The sequence below is a fragment of the Egretta garzetta genome, unplaced genomic scaffold (genome assembly GCF_000687185.1).
Source record: "Egretta garzetta isolate BGI_Z169 unplaced genomic scaffold, ASM68718v1 scaffold314, whole genome shotgun sequence".
NCBI classification, from domain to species: Eukaryota; Metazoa; Chordata; class Aves; order Pelecaniformes; family Ardeidae; genus Egretta; species Egretta garzetta.
The window spans coordinates 3648250-3672861 of record NW_009259531.1 but is presented as its reverse complement, the minus strand read 5'-3'; the positions used below and the strand labels follow the sequence as shown (position 1 = coordinate 3672861).

Sequence of the window (24612 nt, the reverse complement as noted above, 5' to 3'; positions counted from 1 at the left end):
ATGATTTGGAACACAGTCATGTCCTGTGGTTTCCTCATATCCTTCATGTTGGACAAAAAATAAGCTGTCATTCATGGCATTGTGGAAACAAAACTATTTAAAAAGACAGTCATTGGATGTGGTAATTTTTCCCTTGTTTATAGCCTTTAAATCAAGGGTTATTGCCTATCTAAAAGTGACTGTGATAGATGTAGTAATCAGTGGCTGAAATTTGAGGGGACGTTTAAGGAGATCAGGCTAAATTATCACAGTGTTCCTTCAAGAGTAAAAGCTGCAAAAGCAATACTGAGCCTCTGCACAATCAGAATTTCATGTACCGCATTTATGTTGAAATGGGTATCTACTGTTCTAAAGTACTTTGGGGAGGAGAAGGAGGAGGCGGCCTTCACTTTAACCCTCCCTTCCCCAAATTCAGCCTGAAGACTGAGTTATTTTAAAGTGCTGTACAAATAGGAAGGAAGAAAAGAACATCACTCCTTTATCCATAATGCAGTGCTGTTGTGTTTAATTCTAGGTCAATTTCCGCCCCCCCCCCCCCCCCCCCCCCCAATAAACAAGAGAATCTTGCATTTTGATAAACTAAAAGTGAATAGCCACCAGTACTGTGATACAGATAAAACCTAGTCATGTTAATGGTATGCACCCATCCCATCAGGGAAATTGAGAGGTCTTGCCAGTATAGGTTAGATTGTGAGAGATATTAGACAGTAAGGGATAATAGATTAATCTATATAAATGTGAAGTATTTAGTGGTATTCTTCAGCTCCAGAAAATGAAATGCCATAGAGGCACAGTTAAATTTCTGTTTATTGACAAACATCTGCTGCAGTAAAGAGCCTGCCAAGAGCATGGTCTATGTTTTGAATTGATTTTATGTCCTGATAACTCGACATAGTTGTGTGAAACATGCCCAAGTGTTGGAATGGAATTCAGTAGTTCTGTCTATAGTAATAATTTATCTGTTACCTTGGCTATGATTATTTCTCTTCTGGTGATTCCCTTCTCCTCCCCACTGTTGCAGATAATAGCAGAAGGAACACCCCTGCTTTGCCCCTCTAATGACAAGGTAGTTCATCGCTGAGTTTTGAGCTGCTTGAATATTTATTTTATACTGCCAATACTTTCTTGATATTTCCATAATATTTGAAGTGTTGGTATCTGCCTAAGTGCAGTAGCAGCTATGAAAGAATAATAATTTTTGGACTTGAAGTCCAAATAGCTGTATGTTGCTGCCTCTCAGGATCTGAGAGTGAGTGCTGAGTGATGTACAGGGAGGGATGACGTGTGGGAGATGAGACCAGTGCTGGCTTCCCAAGGGTGAAACAGAGCCATAATCTCTGTGGAGATGAACCACGTGGCTGCTTGTCTCCGATCCCCATTTACTCTACCACTTCCTTTGCTCTTTTTGTATGATCATCCTTACTTACAGCCTCAATATGTTTGGATTAATTCTGTGAAGTTATTGGCCAGTAGCTCTGTAGTTTCATTGTTAATCTGAGACTGGATTAACCCTTCCTCCTCTGACATTCTCCAAAGACAGGGGTGTGAATGTGCAGCAGTCGTTGCTCCTAATTAGCAGTTTTTTTCACAGTATCTACTCAATTTTCAAGCACACAAAGCTATTTCAGACCATAGTTTCACTGTGATGCCATAGTTGCGCCATACCTTTTATTTGCAGAGGCAAAGCCTGCCTGATTTCCTCTTCTCTGGGCTGAGAAGTTGGCATGCAAGTCACATGCCAAAATCTCTAAAAAATGACTCTGCAAAGGAAATTCTAGAGTTAAATAAACCGTTTCATGTGTTGAATTGTACTAGAGAATTGCAGTAAGGTGGCCTGTTAAAATTACATTCAGGTGGCATCAGTCTGAAGAACAAAGACTTTAACACTGTACATGTCTGGAAAAAAATGCAGATAATGGATTGGAATATAAATAGTGCATGGCTGAGATACTGCTGAGATGTGGGCCAGAGCAGAGGTTTACTGGCAGCACACTGTACTGCTGTGAAGATGATCTCTGCTCTACAGACTGGCAGGAATTGCTGTGGGGGACTTACCTCCTACCATGAGGAAATGCCTTGAACCGGACTCAGTCACTCCCTACCCGCTCCTGGCTGAAGACTGTGCGGCTTTGGATGACTTTCCTCCTTTGGCTTGAAGGGATGGTCACTAAAATGCAGAGCCTGACAGAGATGAGGAGGAGGGAGGGAGGGACAGACAAAATCAAGGAAAAAGCTTCCCCTAAATGAGTACATAGCGTATATACAGCAGAATATATATATCGTGGAGTATATATGAGAGTCATGGAAGATGATATAACAGTTCTCCCTCTCTTTAAAGAAATGCCTTTGTAAATGCATTTTCACACTTGTTCCCAACAAAACGTGCTTTCCTTTTGATGTTTAAATACCCTTTTATCTTTTTGAATAGCTTGGTATTACCCCAAGATAACTGATATATAAGAGAAGAAAATCCTGCAAACCTTCTCCTGCTTGGCAGTCTCTTGCTCTGCATCGAGGACGCTGAGTGATATAGCTATTTTCTGTGCTGTCTTTGGTTCACAGGCTTGTTCTGGGGCCATGATTTTGCTGGGCCAGAGGGGTGGGTTTGGGCTTGATGAAGACGCTTTTCATTAGTGCTCACTGAACGAGCTCCATAGGGTGGCTGGTGCAGTGATTCTTTTTAGCCTGCAAGTGGCATTGTTTGTCCGGTTACTGGACTCTGTAGTCTAGTTTATCCGAAAACCTTACCTAAAGTGAAGTATTTCAGAATTGTTCTTTCAAGTGTTTGTCTATGACAGGCTGTGTGCTGACTCTGGAAATAAAATCAAAGTAGAAGCAATGTTCTGTCAACTGCAATAACTCTCCCTCGGTTTGCTCTAAACCCATCAATTATTGCAAAGCCACTTCTTGGCACTGTGGAGGCTTTTTTCTCCTTGAACTTCTAGTTTACATCTACATTTCATAAATACCCTTCTGAATAAGCTGCCTACCTTGGGATTGCACATAGGGGTCTAGTGAGGAGGCAGCCTATTTTCAAACTTAGGAGAAAGTGGACTGTGTAAGTCTCATGAACTTTAGTTATATTATTTCCACCATAATTTCTGCAGAGGCTCCTCTGGCATTTTCACAGTGCTCCATGTGGTGGCTACAGCAGCCCAGCTCATGCCACAGTTATTCAGGTCATACTCCATTATTTAAATATAATTCTTCAGAATTGTAGCATTGGCAAGCAAGGGAGCTACATTTTCTATGAAGATACAGGTATTAAAACAGTGTCTTTGTTTCTAAGAGCTACTTCTTTACCTGCTGCAGTGTTTTTACTCTACTCATGTCACTCCTCAGTGAGAAAATGGAATAGAATTCTGAATAGTTCACTAATCATGGCATTCCAGATATACCTGAAAACAACAGTGCATTTCCCACTGGTCCATTTTGGGTGATTTTTCACTTTTCAAAAGCTAGAATGTATTCCCACAAAGAGCATGAAACCCAAGAGGGCCTCTTCTCTCATAAAATTTTGATTAGGAAATGTGGGAAGGTGGTTCTCCTATGGGACTGTATTGTGCTGAGGAAGGGGTATGGAGCTGGGAGTCTGGATTCTTTTATGGCTTCAAGAGATCTTTGCACTTATATAGCAAACTATTCAGTTAGGATTCATGGTACACTTACACACAAAGTGTGAATCATTATCTTTAATTTTTTAAGTAGAGAAACTAGGGCCAGTTCAACACATGAAAAAAGCTGAAGTTAATTTCAAAAATGAGCACCTCAAATGGATATTGTAACACGTGTGTTCTTAAGCCCTTCAGGTTCCATAAAACAGTAATTCCTTTGCCAGCAGTGATTAAAATACTAACGAGGAGGAATGAAATATTCCAAAGAGAGATGAGGAAGGTAAATTAGGCTTGGTGTTTACCTGTAAAGTTTAAAAAGGTGAGAAAGAATGTGTTCCCTTGACTCTAGACCACTTCAACTTCATAAAAGAAAAACTCTCCATGAATTCAGGACTTCACTGCCTGTGCGTAACAACCTTTGAATAAGCACAGTTTTCTCAGGAACACTAAAAGCTGCCAGTGTGCCCTAGAAACATAATATATTTTAGCAGTATTTATTATGATGTTAGTTTTAATTTTTAGAGACCACATCCGGTTTTGCATGGCTAGAATTTATGGAACAGAACTTTTCAAGAACTAAAATTATTTAAAAAGAAATATTTTCATTTTTCACACACAGAGGCCCTGTGAGGTTTCAGAATCCAGGCAGCTTTCAATTTTAGGAGTATTCTTTCCTGTGTTGTCAGGAACTTTTCACGTTCCTGAATATAGTTATGGGATTTTCCCCCTAACTGAATCCAGGCTTAAATGCTGGAGTCACGTATTCTGTCAATTAGTGCAAATAAGTTCTGTGAACTAATTTAGTGGGTGCAAATAGTTTTTATTTAGCACTGTCTGTAGCACTGTCTCTCCAGTGTATTTTGTCACACTCGTGCAAGGGATACTGGGACGTTCATGTTTGTAAGCTTTCCAGGAAGGTTACAGGAGAAACACTCTCCATTGGGAAAGTTAATTGTGCAGTACCAGTCTGCAGTCATGCTCAGCTGGCTTTCAAGGTGCTTTTCTGATGGTGGTCCAGCAGCAGATTTAGTTACACAGCTTTTCTTTTTTGGGGTTGCCCATTGTGTGGCTCCCTCTAGTCAATGTAGCACTGGTGGAAGCCATGGCTGCACCAAGGCAGTCTTGGGTACTAGGTGTACTGTAACTGAGACTGCTTGCAGACATCTCTGTGGCTTGGAAGGACGGCAGCAGAGAGCCATTGTTCTCTTGGGGAGAGTTGGGAACAAGCGTATGGAATCCTTTTCTCAAAAGTGATGGGTTTCCTTCTTCTCTGTGAAAGCAGCAAAGCTACCAAGGTGGGGTCCTTGCCCATGTGCAGCCTTGGGAACCCACAGTACTCAGACTGTTGGGATCATCAGCTTACAGAGGCTTCCTGGGCCAGTTTTCTGGGTTACCTTTGCAGCCAGTGTTTTGTATGGTTTTGTTTTGTTTTTCTTTTTTTCTGATTTGGTTGGGTTTTTTTTTTTGTCCAGAAAACTGAACTTTTGACATAGAGTCCCAAATGCAGGGCCTGTCCTGGTGGAAAACTTGTTCTCAGCTGGGGGAAAAAAGCCCCAAAGGTTTCTTTTATGTTGTAGGAGGTTAGTACTGCACAGCTGAAAAAAAGGCGCCCAGAACTTCTGTTATTGCTGCCTTTACTGAAGGGTGTCAGGTAAGGAGCTAGCAGTTGGAAAAATGATGGCATAGACAAGACCCCAAAGGGATGTCAGATTGACCAGACAAGCTTCCCACTTTATCTGGACAAGAGTTTGCCTGCACAGTTTTACCCTGCCTGTCTAGTTGTGTTTCCTGCCATAATATCTTGTGAAAACTGTAGTGCTTTGCATGGTTTGATTCCTAGCACTTGCATGCTTGAAAGCCTTCAACAGGTTAAAATCCATGGGGATTTTAGTCTCCAGTGGGAGACTAAAGATCTCATAGCATTTTAAGCAATCCATATTTAATAGTTTTCTGGATGTATTGGTGAGTGTGGCTTTCAATAATTTAACATGAAGAATTGCTAGCATGGTGGAAAAATCAATTGTATTTATTATACTGAAGGTAACCTTCTAAGAATGCCATCTGTGAGCGTCCTTCAAATTGGGTTGGTGTATGGGTGCATAGTTATGTGTACGATTGGAGAGATACCAGATGAGGGTATTGAGATTTTATTCTTTGTTTCCCTGCTAAAATCTGTTTGTGCCTAATGTTGTCATCTTTGTTTGGAAGTGTGCACACCTTGTTCCAAAACATTGGGAATGATGAACCAGCTCTTTACTACATTCTTACCCACAAAAGTCAGTGGGATTACTGCGCCGAAGAAAAATCACAGATTCAAATCCTGAATAGGAAATGTGAAGCTCTGGAGTTGTCACTTCTTTAACAGCTTCATTTGTTTTCAGTTTCATATGAGGATTTTGTAATTTTTAGGGTTTAACTTTGCTAAATTTTTTTAAGTTAAATGCTTGGTTTTCTTTCAGAAAAGCATGTTTGCCATATGGCAAGATGGCCTGTGTTTGTAGCAAAGTGAAGAGTACTTGCTGAGAGCATGACCCTATTGTGATTAGCATCAGTTTACCCTGAAGAGAAAATATTTTTTAAAAGGATATAAAGTTACCTTGTTTTGAAGTCTCAATTTAATGCAATCTCAGTGTGTGTGATTATGTTTAAAATTCAGCACAACCAACATAGCCAAATGATGTGGCTGAACACTTGCTGGGCCTCCTTAAAAATACTTTATGGGGTTAAGCAGGAGGTGGTTACCTTGGTCTAGTTTAGGCTCATCTGCAATTTTTTGGCTCCTAAATACTTCAGAAAATATGACCCAAGTCCTGATGTGCTATTGATTTCCTATGCCTGTAACAGATTTTCACTGACATCTAGATAGAGTTAAATATTTCACCCTATTCTACCTCATTTCTCCAGTTTCTGCCACACTTTTTGTCTTGCCAAGTCTTCAAATAGTGAGACATCACTTTCTTCAGAGGACTAGGTTCAACAGATAGTGCATTGACCAGAGAGAGAGAGCAGACTGATTGTCTGTCTTCTGCATGCAGGACTTGCCTTGGTAAATTGCTTCAACTTGGTTTGCCTAATACAATAGTCATCTGCCATCCTGTAGCAATGAACCCTACTGCAGTGGGCTTCTGTGTAAGTCAAAGTAAGGAGAGCAATGGAGAGAGGCAGCAGCTATTATAAGTGTACCCACAGAAGAAATAGTTAAGCCATGGAGACATTAACTGTATGATGTGATACTAGATGGGAGACCTGTGGTTGAATTTCCTAATTCCTTGGCTAGTGGTGATTAGAACCCTTGTGCAGTGGAGGTGCTGGGTCTTCATCACTGCCTGGCACCCAACTCCAGAATGTAAGTCTGCTTTCTAGCTTCAGCCCTTCTGGCAGCAGTGGTATGGCTGCTGTAACAGGCATAGGGAAGACAGAATAAAGCTATGAAGCAGTCCAAGGCTAGAGCAGTGGTTAGACACACGAAAAACAAGCCCACTTGGATAGCTTCATATTGTGAATTCCTGTCTTTTAGGAAGGGGAGACCACCTCCAAATAACTCCAGGGACAGACTGCCAAGCTCCAGGCTAATGTAAATTAAAACAATTATCCTCTTACAATTTTAAGTTTATTTTGGCAGTGCTAGCAAATTCTTAACAGCAAAGCGAGTTAGTCACTCAGGAGTAGTTCTGAGAAGTCCCAGAGGAAAGCACCAGGCAGTAACAGACAGCTGAAAGCTCAATGGTTTTTTGTTTCGTCACCCTCTGGTTCATTGTGCAGAGAGTCTGCAGCAGGGTTAGCAAGGGAAATGCAGATGTGTGGTGATGTGAGGCCTTTTATTCTTATCTCCCTTTTTTCAGAGTGACTTGTTGGTTGTCTGGTAGACTCTGAGCATGCATGTGATGAAGTTGGCTGAAGCTGAACTTTAGCAGTATATTAGGAGTTCGGGGATTTGCAAAAAGAGGTGAAAGAATGATCCAGAGATTATATCGTCAGGCAGTGTGGATACAGCCCTCCCAGCGCTGGTTAGGCTGAACAACCTGGTAGTGTTGGTAGAAGCTGCTATGACCTCGTGAGTGGTCACTCATTCAGCTATTGCAGCTGTGGAGAAATTACTTATTGTTTGAGCAATAAAACCAATAAACTACTGATTACTTTAAAGTTCCTGACTGTTATCTCCTCTAGTGCTACCAAGGAAGAACACCTGTGCAGACTGGGTACTTGTACTTTTATCAGAGTGTCCTTTGCTCAGAATGTGGCATATTTTATGGAGAAGAGAAAAACTGGTGCAATGTGCTGAGCAGGTTAAGGTCGATTAGCATTCAGGCAGTTGGCCTAGATGATCATTGTAGGTCCCTTCAAACAAATATTCTGTTCTATTATAACATTCATATGAAATCCTTAGTATTAAATAAGATATTGTAACATAACCATGAGTTATTTCTTTATGTGTGTATATGCATTACACATGCAGGCATATATTTAATATGTAATTTTAAAAAGCTATTTTATATACTTCTTAAAATAATATAAATTAATTTCATAGCCCAAGGCAGTTCAATGCTAGAAGAGGCTACTGGTTCACTTATCCAGTCCCCACTTGGTCCAGATCAGGATTTTTTTCCCCAAATATGCTGTATTAACACCAGAAATTATATGTCCAAGTGAAGTATATTCTCCAAAAAGGCAGAAAGTCTTAATCTGAAGACAGTAAAAAGCCCCAAACAAACAAAAAAACGCCTCTCACTTCTTTCGGTTGCCTGTTACACTGGTTTGTTGTTTTTACCACTAGTAAAGTGTGCATTTTTCAGATTCTGTTATTTTCTAGGCAATGGTTCAAGCCCTATCTTTCTCCATTAGATTAAAGCATTCTGAGATAATAGGGTTTCTTAATATTTGCGTCAATTAAGAACAGACTAATGGGATATCTTATTAAAAAACATTTTTAATGTAATGATGAGAATGGATGTTTTTGAACTGTCTTCTTTATACTGAATATCATATACCTGGAAAATGTGAGCCCATTTATTTCTGCAGGTAAAGACTTGCTGTTGAAGTCGGGGTGGGGGGAAGCCATGTACCCAGCTTCCTGGCTGGTTGTGCGTGAAATCATGGCTGTTTGTGTGCAAGTGTAAGTCTCAGAACTGGACAATTTACCCTAAGATGTCGTTTTGCTCTCACTTCTGTTTTAAAAGGCAATGCCAGGAGGAGATGTATTTCAAGTAATAGCATGTGACTCTGGCAGGCTCAGTATGCAGGAACCTTGCCGGCAGCTTTTGAGATGCCTCCAGGTCTGCCCGACTGTGTTATTTCTCTGACAGAGTCTCAGAGTTGTTGGTTGTTTTGTTATTTTGGGGGGGTTGTTCCAGTTTTATGTTTTTGTCCTTACTACAGTTTCCTATGTTGAAATACCTCAGTACTTAGGAGCGTTTTACATAACCAGTCTGGAACAAGTCTGTTTCCCCTTGCAGGTATAAATCTCTGCATTTGCAGTGATCCCACAGGGCCCAATGCCTGCTCATTTGTTGGCTTCATCTCTTCCAAAAGCAGAAGCACCTAGTCTTTGCTGCCAAAACCATGCATGTCTGGGTTCATAAACAGAAATAATTTGTCCAAAATGGGCCCAAAGGACCTACTTCCTCCTGATTTAAAGAACAGCACAGTTACAGTCAATTGCTTAAATTTATGGGTAACTGCTGCTTTGTAAAATCATGACAGAATAGCAGGAAGAAAATGTATTTTTAACAAATACAGAGTGTTAGTGAGACGCAAACTGTTAAGCATGATTCATAGTTCAGGCTGCTGTGTCTATTAAGTATTTAAACTGTGGCATTTCGTTACAGCCTTGGCTGCTTTTTGTGTATTGTGACAGACCAGTTACTAAACCGCTGCCCTTTACTCCCCTGGGTTGGAGCTGCCCTACTGGGTTTGTACAGCCTGTCCTGCTCATAACTGATAGAAAATTTTCTTCAGCTCCAGGAGCAAGAGTGTCTGAGCTCTATCCATGTTGCAACAAGCCCCTGTGCAGCATATGTGCAACTCTAGCCTGATATCAAAAAGTCCTAAGTGAACCTGACTTCAATTTAATAAAGCTGTAGAAGTAGAACAAGTTTTGTGTTGGGTTTTATATGGCTCTGAGATAAACATTTCTGCTTTGTTTCTTCCTCTGTAAAGAAGGTAGGTAAAAATCTCAGTTGAATTCTGAAAATGTCTTTAGAGAAGCATGTTGAGGGCAGGAAAGTCAAGAGCAGTGGCCTCGCTGGCAAGGGCACAGTCTCGCAGTGCCCGAGAGAGGTGAAGAGAGAAAGCCTGGGGAGGGTAATCCAGTTCAGCCAGGAGTCCAGGGATCACCAAAGAAGTCCGTAGTGATGGGGCAGGTCCAAAGTCAACAGGGAACCAAGTCAGTGGGGCAGCCTGGCATGGGACATAGCTAGGTACAGGCAGAGCTGCAATGCTGCTCAGGCAAGGGCTTTCTACCTCATGGTTAACTCATTACAAATGGGAAAGAGAGCTGAAAAGGCCCATTGCAAATGTTTGTCTAGTATATCTATATTCTAAAACCCTTCCACATTAAATACAGATTGTAGAGCATGCAGCTTGGTGCAGTATTGACACAAGAAAACAAAAATCTTGAGAGGATGGTTTTTGAGGATGCTTAAAACAGTGAGAGCTTAAATTCTCTACGGAAAAATTACTGCAACACTCAAAAGGAACTTCTGGCAGTCATTAAAGCTACAGAATATTTTAAACACTAATATAAGAAGCTGTTTACAGTCAAGACAGACCATATATCCCTGCAGTGGCTCAGTAGATCCTGCAATCCTGAGAAGGTTGCCAGGTGTCTGTAAAAACTGCAACACTAACCTTTTGCAATTACAGCCACTTTGTTCTGTGCCTTATTTTGTTGATTCTGGTGCAGAACTAACTGGGAAGGAGATTAATGATTTCTGAAGAGAATGAGGATGCTCAGAAGGAGGTAAGCCATCTTTCTTTTGGCAGAGGTGAAAATAGTACTGGTTCATCCAGATGAGAATTGCCTGTAGTAATCAACAGCTTCCCAAAGTGGGAGTTATAACTGGATAGTGTGCAAAGGAGAGTTGATTTGGTAAATGCAGCCACTTTAGAAGTGCTATTTTTTCAGAATGCCATGGTAATAAAACTCTGCTTAGAACAGGAAAGCACTGAGTGTAAATGTGAAGTTGTAGGGGACATCAGAAGAAACCAGTTGATCATTGGCTCAGGTATTAGTTGGTTATTAGGCAATTCTGTGAACCATGGACCCAATGCAAGAGGTGTGTTGAAAAGATCTGGGTTGACTGCTTGCATGATACAGTCCGTAGAGTCTCGCAAAGCATTTCATGGGCAGGGAGCTGGAGTGGGACCATATAATCTCTTTAATGTAAATTGCTGCAGTTACATCTTAAAACTAACAGAGAAAATAACCTACGTTTCTAAATAAATCCAGTATGCAGTTATATACTGGGGTAATATTGTCTTTGACAGGTATTTCTCTGTAACATGCTACTGAACTTCTAATTTCAAATGATAGAAGGAAACCTGGCCATGAGAAGTGTTGACAGTGTAATTTGATTTTATTTGTATTGTTGGCACTTCATGTGTGGGACATTCTTTTCTGTTTTATTTTTTTAATGAGAAACATTCCATCAGATTGTGAAAAGAACATTTTCTGTTGCCCAATGCATAAGCAAAAAACCTAACCGAACAAACCCCCAATATTATAAAGAACAGAAAAATAAAACAAGTTAAACAATAATACTTGACTTTTATGTATAATGCATTGACTTCAAGAATCTGAGTCATTCCGTCCATATAAACAAGTTATATAGTAGTAACAAAGTGCATGAAGCAAATTGCTAAATTTAACTAAGGTATTAAAATAAAAAAGTACTTTAAAACAATACTTTAACACAGTTTCTTGCCATGATTCCATCATGCATCAACACAAATCAAATCCTGAGGCAACCTGTGCCTTTGACAGTCTTTCTGTATTATTATGTAAATAAATGGAAGTAATGATCAAACTCATGAGAGGGTGAAAAACATCAAGACAAACCATCTATTTATAACAGAGTTGTATTTAAAAAAAATAAACATCAAAGTGCACTGCTGGTACATATCATTTGAGCCTGTTTGGGATGTGTATCACACAGGGGCATGATCCAGTCTTCAATGGTTTCGATGCTTTGTTTAAGCACCAGGGGAATAAAGAATGATGGATGTTCTGTTACTAGCATTACTATGACTAGCATGAAAACTGAAAAATTGTACCAGGATATATACGTAAACATCTTTTTGTATACTGGGGAGGCAAACACTCTTAAATTATCTGACGTGTACAGTACTGGTACTTAGTGTTTTGGTGCCAGTACCAGACTGGTCCAGTAATTAGCATTCAGATCTATTTCTAATTACAGATAAGGCATATAACAAAAAAGTAAATATTTGGTTATTAATATCTCATACAGTTCAGCAACCCAACCAGTCAGAATTTATCTTGCCAATTTTAACAATCTTCAAGTTCTTGTCTTCCATCTGTAGATAATACTGATCTTTGAAAAAGTAGGTATATCCTGTGAAGGGAAATAAAAAAGCATACTCAGATTATGGAGCACCTAATTCTTGATCAAAGCTTTTTTGTCTGTTTGATTTCATGAAGCTTAATGAACTGTAAGACTTATTTCCCAAAATATGCACAATAAAAAAAGATTTATTTTAAAAATACATTAAAATTCTCATCCTGGAGAATAGGTCTTGTTAAATGGGGCCTGAAGTCAGGTTACCATTTGTGAGCCAGAATTTTCTGGGAAGAAATGTTTGCTGGCAAAAGAGATGTTGGAAATATAATCGAGTTGAGACTCATGTGATATCAGTGGTGCTTCCAGACATTTATGTGTATCTCTGCAAAATATGAGGCCACTTAAGACCATGGGCCAGGCTCTCAGCTGCTGATAGGATGTCCAAAAAAAAAAAAAAAAAAAAAAAAAAAAAAAGCAGAATACAACCCATTGTGCCTGTGATCAGGGAGATTATGATACTTGAGTGCTGGCTGTGCTAGAGCAGGATGACGCTATGACTGCATGCAGGTACTGAGGAACTTATGGAGCTGTCAAGAAGTTTGGAAATTTCCAAGCCATAGGTGCTGGCCCCGTCATGCCTCCTGATGTTAGGACATCCTGTACTTCAGGCATTGGGTGGCAGGAGTCGCTTTAGTCTGTCTCAAACTACACTAGAAAGAGAATTCTCCACAGAGCTGTTTTTCCCCATGCCCAAACTGGGAAACCAACATGAACCCAGATCTGAGCATCAGGGTTGACTTGACATAAAAGTGGTGGCATCACGGATTGCTTTCCTCCATGTCCTGTCTGACATTTGTGTAGCAGGTTTCTAGACCTGCACAACATAGCAATGGAAAGCAGTAAGATGCTTCAAGACACTTACACAAGATGATATATAGTCTTTTTTTTTAAAAAAAAAAGCAAGGAAGAAAAGGGGGGAGATGCTAATAAAAGCTGTTTCTTGCCTTGTGAAACTTTGCAAAGTATTCAGCATCAAGGAAGTAAATGATAGGAAGTAGTAGGAGACTGAAATTAAAAGGCCTTCATGAAAAGGGAAATTAGCAAAACTATTATTATTATTTGCTTGGATAAAAATATTCAGGAGAGGTCATATTCCCTAAATGTTTCTTTTAAAAAAGTTTAAACTGGGGTTAGTAGGGTATTTATCGACTGATATTTAATGGGAAAATAAAGAGACAAAAAAAGTTTGTTTGAACCAGTAGTTTGCAAAACTGAAAGGGAATTTGGCTCAGTTTGGCTCCTGCTCATGGACCATAAGAAATTAGTGTCTAATAACTTTCACAGCAGACAAATAAGAGAGCTTGCTACTGCCTTAAGTCAGAATTGCAGCTTACCACTGTCACTAAGACCCAGGACAGCATCGAGGTTATCTGGAACTCCATTCCAAGAGTCAGCAATGAATTTAGGGGATGCAAGCTCCATTTTCTTCTTTTCTTCATTGTACCTGAAGAAAATTATATCCCCACATCATGAATCTGTATTTAATGTTAAAATCATAGAATCATGGAATGTTTTGGGTTGGAAGGGACCCCTAGAGGTCATCTAGTCCAACCCCCCTGCAGGAGCAGGGACACTGCTAACTAGATCAGGTTGCTCAGAGCCCCGTCCAACCTGGCCTGGAATGTTTCCAGGGATGGGATCATAAATTTTCAGGGGGTCCTCAGCAAATGTGACTATATAAAACAATCAAACAGAACTGTAACTGAGATGGTAACATTGTTTCTATTTCATTATAATTACTCCTGACTCCTTTAAAACCCTGTGAAATTTTACATCTTTGCTTTTGGAACTGTAATTCTTGCTGAATTGAAAATACACTTTTGAAGCAAAACCCTTTGCAAAAATGTAGCTTTAAAATTCCAAACATAATTCTAGGAAAGGTTAACTTTTTTCAGATAGCAGCCAACATCTAAAGATAGCAGGTTTTAATGTGAAATGGCTATCTTTTTAAAATCTTATTTGAAATATGCTTGTAGTCCATGTAATTGATGGATTGCTATTAAATTACTAATTACTTTCCCTAACATTTCATTAAAACCCTCTTTTATTTTCACAAAGTCTCTCTCTCAGTGATGATCAACAGAAAAATGCCAAGTTAAAAGTATATACTTTTCTTTGGGGAGGAAAAGCCCCCAAACCACAAAGGCTTTCACAATCTGTGCTTTAAAGAGGAAAAACTCAGCTGATGTCAATCCCCCTTACTCCATGGAAGTTGCATCTAGTTTGCAGTGTCCTTCAGAAGTGAGTGGATCTGTCTGTATCCACATCTGCAGATGATCAGTTGTTTCATTTACTCTGTGCGTTTTCCACTGTAGAATGCAAAGATAGATTTGTGCAAAGCCAATTTTACACTCCCACAAGCAGGTAATTCAGGATCTCCCTTTCCATATATATAGGCAATAAATGTCCCAGGAATGCAAGGTCCTTGAGAGTGAAGATGGGAGGACTGTGGGCTGTTTTCCCCCTTTTTCTGGTTCATACATGGCGGTTAGTGCTGAGCAGGAGCAGTGAAGGTGTCCTGAGGATCAGTGGCATGGGATATGGTTTGAACCAGGCTTCCAACGCACGGGAGGCCTCAGTCGCCCTAGCAGCACCTCTTCAGGAGCAGTGGACTTCAGAGAGGTCATCTTTGACTAGCACTGCAGGGAGGGAAGCATTTATGTTCTTGATTTCTATTTATCCATATCTGTATGTATCTTGGGTTGCCTTTCCCTCATTGCTGTATGGAAATACTTGGATTATATCCAAATTACACTAGTACAAATGAGCAGTAGGTTGGTTGAAATAAATTTAAATGATAAATTTAAATTACTATTTTTTTCCTTGGATATTTAAAGAAAATCTAGTACCTTGCTGAGTAACTTTAAAACTTCAGCATTGGAATCTGAGCCAGCTCCTCTTCTGATCTCCCTCACAAAACTTCGCTTTGTTAAACAGTCTTGTTATAACACTAAAATAGCTTGGGGCTGGAAGGGGGGAGAGGAGAAGGCTTCCAAAAAATCCATTTAAACTAAGTGTGATAATGGCACAGGAAGGACTATGGTATGTAACCATTTTGATTCCATGTGGCACAGTCCTTGTATGAAATAAACCAGCCACATACTTAAGGGTTATAGTGTCTGTGGTAGAGAGATGCATTTTTTCTGAAATATTTGTCAACTGCTTGCTTGCTTCTGTACACAGATAAAAATCACTTAAGCTTATTTTTATTCCTTAACAATAAATGATGCAGTCCACAGTGACTGCAATTGATAAGGTACTTTGATAGAAATACTGTCTGTGATTAGAGTGATGAATTACTTGGAGGCCCTGGAGTACAGTTAATCAAAACAATAGTTGGTACAGAGGAGATGAGCAGCTATGCTAACTCATAGTCTGTAGGTTTTGGTAGGAATCCGAAGTATTGCAAACTACTTGCAAGTGTTTAAGACGATTTCTACAATATGATATTAAAAAATGAATAATATTCTTTAGCTTTTAAGGTTTTTTTTTTTCTTTAGATAATGGAGAAGAGTACTGTCATCAAAGTAATTGAAAGTTATGATCAAGTGGCAATTGTTAAAGGGTATTTTATTTACTTACAGGAATCCGCAGCCATTAGGATATAATAGACACTCATCCAGTTTAATCATAACGTGAAATTAACGTTCACATAAAATGGACTCAATTATACTGAGACCTCCTTTGATATTTTATACAGAGCATCTCTCAGAAGCAACCCTTATAGCTTGGAGAAGCTTTTAGACTTCTGGTGAGTGTTTCTGATGTTTAACTTTCCTCTAAATTGTCAGTTAATTAATGGTTCAGCTTTCAGCCTGTTGTGTAATGTCTGCATTCCTGAAGCAAAGTCCTGTTCCTGGAAGGGACCTCTGATGGTGTAAGCAGGAGTTAGTGTCTCTGTTCTCATGCCGTTCTGATAGGCAGCACAGAGTTAACTCACAAAGTTCCTCAAAGCACCAAACTGCCTCTGCTTTTTAAGATGATCTTTTGTGCTAGAGTGTAATATAGCATATTTATTTCTACCACAGCAATAGCCTTGAGACATTTTAAGGACATTCTGTCCTGGTCTAAGAGTCCAAAATCTTTCTTTGACAGAGCATGGGAGCAGGTCACCTGTATGTTGCATCCTATTTTGCTTCTCATACAGTCTTTTGAACAGGAATCTTAGTGCAAATACAGTTACATGCATTTGCAGAATACCACATTTGTGGTGTTCTTTGCAACCAAAATTTCTCTGAACATGTAGTGGAGACATGAAAAGGATTGTAGAGACTGTCAAAATTAATTGAAGCTAAGATTTTTCCCAAAGTACTAATAGATATACTTCTTGTGGTTTGTTCAGCTCTCCTCAGTGACAAGCTCTATTAGTAGGGCAGATATGTTAGTGACTGGTATATCAGCTGCTGGAAGGATTTACAGTCGTCCCCACGTGCTTTGCTAGTCACACTGCTGTTTCTTTGTATCCAGAATCTCCAAACCTGATGGCTTAGTGAAAGAATTTCACAGGCAATCTGGTCAGTTTTTGGCTTCAAGTGATTGGAGATCAGTATTTTTAAGGAACTCCTTTCAAAGTCTTCTCCCAGCAGTTGTGAGCTGATGGTAGGGACAGCTTGCCCCTCTTAAGAGCCTGAGACTGAAGTGGGGCAGTTGCTGATCCATAGGGGTTGAGGGGTGGCTTGTAAGTGGTGAGCAGCCTGACAAAGACTCCCAGAAATCCTCTTACCTTGCAAGCTGTTTTCTCAAACACATACTAGTTTCCCATTGCTGTATTCTGCCCATACACCCTGGTTCAGCATCCTTGCTCACCACTGTCAACGTGAATTTTATATTCTCAGAGGATGAAACCCCTGTGTTTAGTTCATGCGTCCTGAACCTCAGTGTGCATTCAGCCCTAGGCACACAGCTTGGCTAACAGCATACCACCACCACTTCAATGCATCTTACTTCCAGTATCTGTCTCCAGCAAAAATGTAAGTCTTCTTGTTTCTGTCCCAGTTAAAAGCTGCATCAACGCGTTGCACATCAGGGGGTAGTCCCAGGTTGGTGAGTTTCTTTGGATAGCCCCTATCCAAGTTACTGGCCGAATAAACCCAGTACTCATTTCCTAAGTAGGGGAGAAAGCAAAGCAAACAAACACTATTTATTAAACAGGAGTATTTCTTTTATGCTTTGTTATGGGACTTTTTATTGCACTAACTGCGCTACTAGTCTTTCTCATATTTTACCATCTGTCAAGCACTAGATTAGAGTGCAGGTGTACTGCACTGATTACAATTTCTGCTTTTGCCTCTCAGGTGTTCCTTGCCTCTCAGCAAAAGACATCACCTCAGTGTACTGTTGCTCCCTCTCTTCTTGGCTGTCTCATCTTTGAGGCAGACACTGTCTTAGTCTAATGTGCAGCTACTTCTAAAAAAGGTACAGTTGGGGTTATGTTAAAGCAAATAGTATTTTCTGTATGAAGATGGTCTGAAACCAGGCATGGGCACCTGGAGGTCAAATGCAGAAGCTCATACTTGCTCTCCATTTGGTTTATTCAGCAATTTAACTCCATGGTTTGTTTTGTTCAACAGTTTTTATTGAGTGATTAACAGGAAGTTTTTGCCTAGAGTTCCTGTTTCTGTTGTCTTTTGTCATATGACATTTTCTAATGTCTCTACAAATATGTGCTAGTGGAAGAGGTCTCATTCTGCATTCTTTACATGGAACGTAAATTGTAATTTACTTAGTAAGTACCCTCACTGGATTCACTGAAAGCCATGGGAAGATTCATTCATGAAAGGACATTTATTTGATTCTGAGATAGAGTTAGTGGGAAAGAAATTAAGTAAATATTAATGTGAGAAAAGTGTAAACAGTAGCGTTGGTGTTCCTGAGAAGTTACTATTTCACCATTCAGGAGCAAAGGGTGGGTCTCAGTGTTTTAAGACTGTTTTAGTTGGGTTACAGGTAATTTTCAAACCAATCTTTCTTTGTTTGACAGCTCTTATTAATTTATTTTTTTAAAAGCAGGTTAGTTACATTTTCCTGGAAATTATAAAGAAAGGGAGAGAGGTGTACATGTAATAGGATTATATATAGTATATGCAATATTTAAAGTATTTTGGCTTGGCTGAAATAAAACATTTTTAAGCTTTTTTTTTTTTCCCCTCCATGTAAACTAAAGCAAATGGCCTTTGAGACATGTGGAATAGATTATCATTACTTTCTTTCCCCTCCTGTACAGAAAATGTACAGCAGTATTGGCCATATGGTTTTTACATGATTGGAGATGTTTAGTCATGTTTTTAGTAGATACTGGTGCCCAGTTTTTGCTGGCTCAGTTTTTCATGTTGAAAACAGCCTTCCAGCTCCAGTAATTTGGCCAGTATGGCTGAACCATATGTGTGACTTAGGACGGACAGGGTAGTGCTTCCTGTTATCCTCCTCTCCCATGGAGGCGGCTCGCACGGCTGCCTGTATCCTCTCCCTGATGAGCCACCAAGGCAGATACTTGGAAGCCAGAGTGGAAGTCAGTCTTGGCAAACAAGGAGGAGACAAGGAAAGGCATGGGTGTGTGTGTGTGTGTGTGTAAGGTCTGATCTTCTTAAGCAACATGTACAGAGACAATAGCTTAATATGAGAGGAAAGAAGAAAAAAATACATCAGTGACTGATAAAACAGAGCTCCCACTGTTGTTGGTTTTTGTTTTAAATAATGATTCTTGGTTAGTCTTGCATATTATTGAATGTATCTTTCTAGGTGCTTATAGCTCCCCTTTGCTGTAAGGGAGGCTGAATTCTGTTCAAAGTCTTTCAGATCCAGTTTTTGTCCTAAAATCCTCAGCATGGGATGTTTGAGATCTGTCAGCCATACCCACTGACTGTACTGGCTCTTGGGCAGGCCATTCCCTGGCCCAGTTACAACTCAGAGGAAACTGAGCCCAAACGCAACATTTACGCAAATGGCTACTTACATTTTAAAACTTAAAACCAATACCTGAAAAAAATACGGCCTTCTCATCCTGAGGGGCCTCATAGGCAGCATCAATTTTCTCTGGCAGATCAGGCCAGAATGTAGCAACAAGAAGAGGACCCGTGGGTTTTCCTCGGGGGTTTACAGTCCTCCACATGAATCTGAGCAGAACAGAAAATTGTATGAGATTTACAATGAACTAATTCAACAGCACATCTGTTTCTCATCATTTCTGGCAAAGGCCACATAAGCGTGCATATACACACATGCATGCACACACACACGTCAGCAGCAACACACACTTGTAACTGTTTTCCTACAGTGACTGAAAAGCCAAATAATTCATTTAGAAGCATGTTGCTAAGACAGTTGCACAGTAAGATAAGCTGTATACTGGCCTGCAGGTGAAATCGCTTGCATTGATTGCACTGATTGCTTTGGAGTTCTGTTGCTTTTTGCATTAGGGCAAAATGTATTCAGTGCTTTAAGTATACAAATAAACTCATTTACAAAGCATTTAAACTATTAGAGCTCTCCTGCTGTTGTGTATGGAGCAGATGAATGAGCATTTGACAGAAGCACAGGTTTGTATCCCATGAATTGCTCTTGCAATTACTATTGTAGTGACTAAAAGTTCAAATTTAATGACAGTATATCAGGCTGCTTGGAAGTGAGCTTGGCTGTTAAGGATACTGCTAGCACTAAAAATGTTCATTAGTGAAATGCAAAGGGTAATTTACTGGCTATTTTATGTATAAGTAGGATCATAAGTTGATTTAAGTTTTAAAAAGCTGGAATTATCTTTAAATGGCACAGCTTTGTGCTGAGGGTTTTAGGTATTAAAAATGGCACTGCTATTTCCTCCTCCATAGAACGAACAACTTTTTCCCAACAGAACAAAAGTTTTGCCGTGGTCATAAAATGAAAAATCAGCAGGCTGGTGGAATTGCTCTTGCACCAAGCTATAGCTATTAAATTCTCAGGTCAAACAGCTTTTACTGTTATGTTGCTGAAGCTCAAGGTGCTACTGGCATCTTATTTTTTGTAGTGTATAAATAAGTCATTACCCATTCCTACGTAGATAAATTATGCCTTTGAGAAACCCTGGATATGAAACTGAATTTTGGTTTTGCCTAAAACTTGGAAGAGCAGTCCTAAATTCATTTAATAAAATGCTGTATTTTTATCAACAGAAGTTTGACTGCGAATAGAGCTAGCTAGGGCAAATGGAACATTTTGAAACACATTTGCAAGTATGATTAGTTGCTGCATACTAAATTATGATAATCTATAGGTTTTGATATGAGGAAGAGTACAGCTGGCAAGTGCGTTGTTTTTTTGTCTCTTAATTAAAAATATGTATCAATTTAACCTGACATACAGTACTAATAATTAAGATAGTAATGTTAACTTACTCTCATTTTGCATACATATATGTATTTTTAACATGTACAAAAATATCTCTGAGCATAACTCATCATAATCTTAATTTAAAAAAAGAGGCAAGGGATAAGGCATTTAGCTAATTACTCTTGCTCTTGTCAGTGTTTAAACACATATGAAATGCTGTAAAAGGTAATAACATTTGTTTCATACAACGCTCTAGACAGAAAAGCAGATCCAATATGATATGAAATGGAATTCCATATAACAAATCTTTCTAACACTGTATGCATCAAAATATCTCCTTTAAAAATCCAAGTTACAGAATTCTCAATCAAATTTGGACCTGTTTTATGGCTGAGTCAGCACTAATAATTACTGTCTGCATGAATTACAATTACAGAGCCAACAGAGACTTGAACAACAGGTTTTTACTGAAGCACACATTTCGGGGGACTTGTTAAATTGGTGAGGTTTTCTTGTGGAAAGGGAAACTGTCAAATCTGAATTTTCTTCTGTTTTTTAATTGGAGGTATTTTTATTTCTACTCATTGAGGAAATGGTGAAATGAATTATTTGGGTTTCTCATTTCACTATGAACGTGTTAAAATGTTTTAACTCATTCAGGTTTAATTTTAATATTGTGTTTACAGACAGATTTAATACTTTGTTACAGTTAAGTATTTTATATTATATTTTTAACATAATCAAGATTTGCTTTATTCTTATTACATACAGTTATGTAATGGGACCAAATCAGTGGGAGTTTTTTAATGTCTTGGTAAACTTCAGAAGTTTGGATTTTTGTTTACTTTCAGAACAAAAACATCTGTGTAAATTCTGTACTTAGGCACTCTGATTGCTTGGAGGATTCTGTGCCCAGTGGAAAAGCTCAACTGTTCTCTATAGCTGACAACACCTCCAGTAATTCCCTTTTATTTCCTTGGTTTGAGGGGGAAGGAAAAAATACTTTTTTGAAAGAATTAATCTGATCTGACCTCCTTTTTGCTATTTACTCCTTTCGCCTGTGTAATACGACAGTTGGATGCTATGGTCATTTTCATGGATCATAAAAGTCACACGACACATGATAGACATTTGTTTTTTTGAATTCCAAAAGTGAGTCATAACGCTGCTTGCCTGATATTTGGAAAGCTGCAAGACTGACAGGCAAAGCCATTCCAGAGCACAACAATTCAACAATTGTCTGCTTTTGCTGCATGTTAGATAAAGCATGAGTCAGTTTGAACAGATTGTTTTGGTATTTGCATAGTTCTTTGACCAACTGTATCTGAATGCAAAATACTTCTATTTTGTTGGGATTCTATACAATACTGAATCGCTTTGCTGATTTAGGAATAGATTTAAAATTGTTCCTTGTTGAATCAAGCCTTGTGTGATTACCAGTTTACCAAAGTAGAAGCAAGGTGGAGGTCTGGCTGAAAACCAGGGCTCACAAGTGAGCAAAAGAGGATCAGTATGCTGTGAATACTGTGGAGCTTGAAAGGTTTTTTACTTCTGTGAGAATATGTTTTTCCTGTTGAAGGCACGGAGCTGAGGTGAATACTTCAGCTCTCTGAGGTCTGTGCTAGTAAAAAGTGGGCAGCAGTTTTGGCAAACTTGTTAGCCAGGGTGATGGGGCCAGCTCTGTGCAGCTTGTTGATGGAAGGGCCCAGTGCTGGCTTTCTGTGAGGCTGATCTGTTGGTACTGGGGGGGCATTCTGTGGCTGAGAAAGGGGCTGTCTCTCACCATTAGGGATCACTGGATTGTAAGGAATCTTAGCCTGCCACTGACGGGACCAAGAGGAATAGTACAAAAGGTATCACGGACATGTTGAATGAATCCTTTTTGCCCCTGGCAGCTGTGGTAGAAATGGGGAACATTGTGGTCTCATAACTGCAAGTTCTAAATCCCATTTCTGCATTGCTGAAACACAAAGCCTGTGATAAGGATTAAGTCAAACTTCAAACCCAAAGCACCGTTATTCTGGGTATCACATAGATGGGAACTAGAAGGAAATGCACTGAAGGAATTACTGTATACCATAGCCTGTAAAATTACCCAATTGGCCATAATTTTTTTGTCAGGAAAAGCTGATGAGTAGAGTTAAACCATGCAGCATAGTAATAAATCCTTCATATCTTCTAGCTGAAAATTTAAATCTGGAGGAGATGGCTGGACTTTACAGCACCAGGGGATACAAATAACTATTAAACTGCTGTTTTGTGAGAAGGACCATGTTTATTGGTTCCTACTTCCTTTAAAATTTCAGCTGACATCTGGCAAGGAGCAATGAACATATGAGTTGTAACACTTCCATCAGTTTCAGATGCTTGTATATGTCTCTATATGATAGGAGACAGTGTTTGATTTAGGCATGAACAGTGAATATGCGTGGGCCCAGATCTTCAGTGGCTTTGGGAGAATGTTTGGGGTAACAGAGGATAAATGATTTCAAATTGGGCATTGATTTATGGCAGGGAAAAAGGAGCTTCAGTGTCTCTCACCATGGTGCTGCCAAGTCCCATACTCCTTGGGAGATGCTCTTCATTGCTGAGCAGCTGGGTAATACAGGCCCTGGCAAAGGCAGTGGGAGCTGCAGCTGTGCAGCCACCTCATTTTATAAGGAATGCCTCTGCTTTTGCATCAGAAATGCTTTTTGTGTCTTCTGCCTTGGAGGCCTTGCACACATGGAGCTATCCCAATCACCAGTCTCCTTGATGTGTTATTGCTGCAGCTGTGAGTCACATAATACCGTGATTTAATGATTTTGGACTCAATCTGGGTGAAACCACTCAGGGACAAGACTTTGCTCACAGATTTCCATGATTATATCTTTGTGAACGTGGGAAAGGAACAGATCCTCTTTGGACCAGCCTATCACAACGGAAGTTGTGCTAAAACTGAAGATTTTCTAAAATGGTGTGTCTATGGTGGAAGAGGCAGTTGAGATTATTGCCACTAGCTTTGGATGAACTACTTTTTTGGAGGGGTGTTTTTAGAAGTTGAGATTGGAAATTTTCCTGCAATCAGATTTGAAGCTTTCCCCCGGAATGCAGGCTATACGAAACGAAATCAGGGAGGATAGTGCCTCCAAGCTCTACTCCGCTGGAAGTGATGGGATTTCCATTGCTGAATTACAATCCTTGTAGATTTTGCTACAAAAGGCATCCTGAAATATTTTATAGGGAGTGCATCCTTCTTTGGCAGGCAATAGGCTGGCTAATGCATCTCTTCCATTGCTAATTTTGTATTTAACATTACAGATGCGTAAATCTCTAAAGATTTTGGGGGTCATATCTGGTTTGCATAAGCATTTACAAGTTCAGATGTGTCTCCCAGCTACTTCACCCTTTTGAGCAGCCCTCACGTGACTCCACAGATGCCAGCAGGGCTGACACCAGGGTTAATTTTTTTGCTCTTCAGTCTGTAGAATTGGCCAGAAAATATAATGAGAACAGGCTTTTTTGTGAGGTTTGTGGCATTTCCTTGTCCTGATTTTAGCTAGAACTACCAACAGCCTGGTCGTTGTCATAGCACCTTGGCATGCACAATCCCAGTGTAGGATAGAAACCAGAAATTAAGAACCACCACAAAAATGCTTAAAATATTGAAGTATGGGTGAGGTAAGCAGACAGTGAGGTGGACTGAAAATTGGACGACTCGCTAGGTCCAGAGGGTGTGGTCAGTGGTATGAAATCTGGCTGGAGGCCAGTACCTAGCGGTGTACCCCAGGTGTCAGTACTGAGTAGACTGGAAGACTATTTAACATCTTACTAATGGTCTGGATGATGAGGCAGAGTGCACCCTCAGCAAGTTTGCTGATGACCCAGAATGGGGAGGAGTGGCTGATACACCGGAGGGTTGTGCTGCCATCCAGAGGGACCTTGACCCCTGGAGGAATGGGGTGACAGGAACCTCACAGAGTTCAGCAAAGGCCAGTTCAAGGTTCTGCGCCTGGGGAGGAACAACTCCAAACACCAGTATATACTGGGGATCAACAGGCTGGAAAGCAGCATTGTGAAAAAAGACCTAGGGGTCCTGGAGGAAACCAAGTTGGCCAGTGTACTCTTGTGGCAAAGAA

The 24612-nt window shown here is 39.8% G+C and overlaps 1 protein-coding gene across 1 annotated transcript in view; it reads right to left on the bottom strand.

Moving 5' to 3' along the window:
- Nucleotides 1-12083: 12083 nt before the first annotated feature.
- MMP2 (matrix metallopeptidase 2) overlaps nucleotides 12084-24612 on the bottom strand; it is a 35367-nt gene continuing 22838 nt past the window's right edge. The window contains exons 10-13 of the mRNA XM_009637614.2: nucleotides 19169-19305; nucleotides 17138-17297; nucleotides 13528-13637; nucleotides 12084-12187 (exon numbers count right to left, since the gene is read on the bottom strand). Coding sequence (XP_009635909.1) covers nucleotides 12084-12187; nucleotides 13528-13637; nucleotides 17138-17297; nucleotides 19169-19305 — 511 coding nt within the window. The remainder of the gene's footprint in view (nucleotides 12188-13527; nucleotides 13638-17137; nucleotides 17298-19168; nucleotides 19306-24612) is intronic.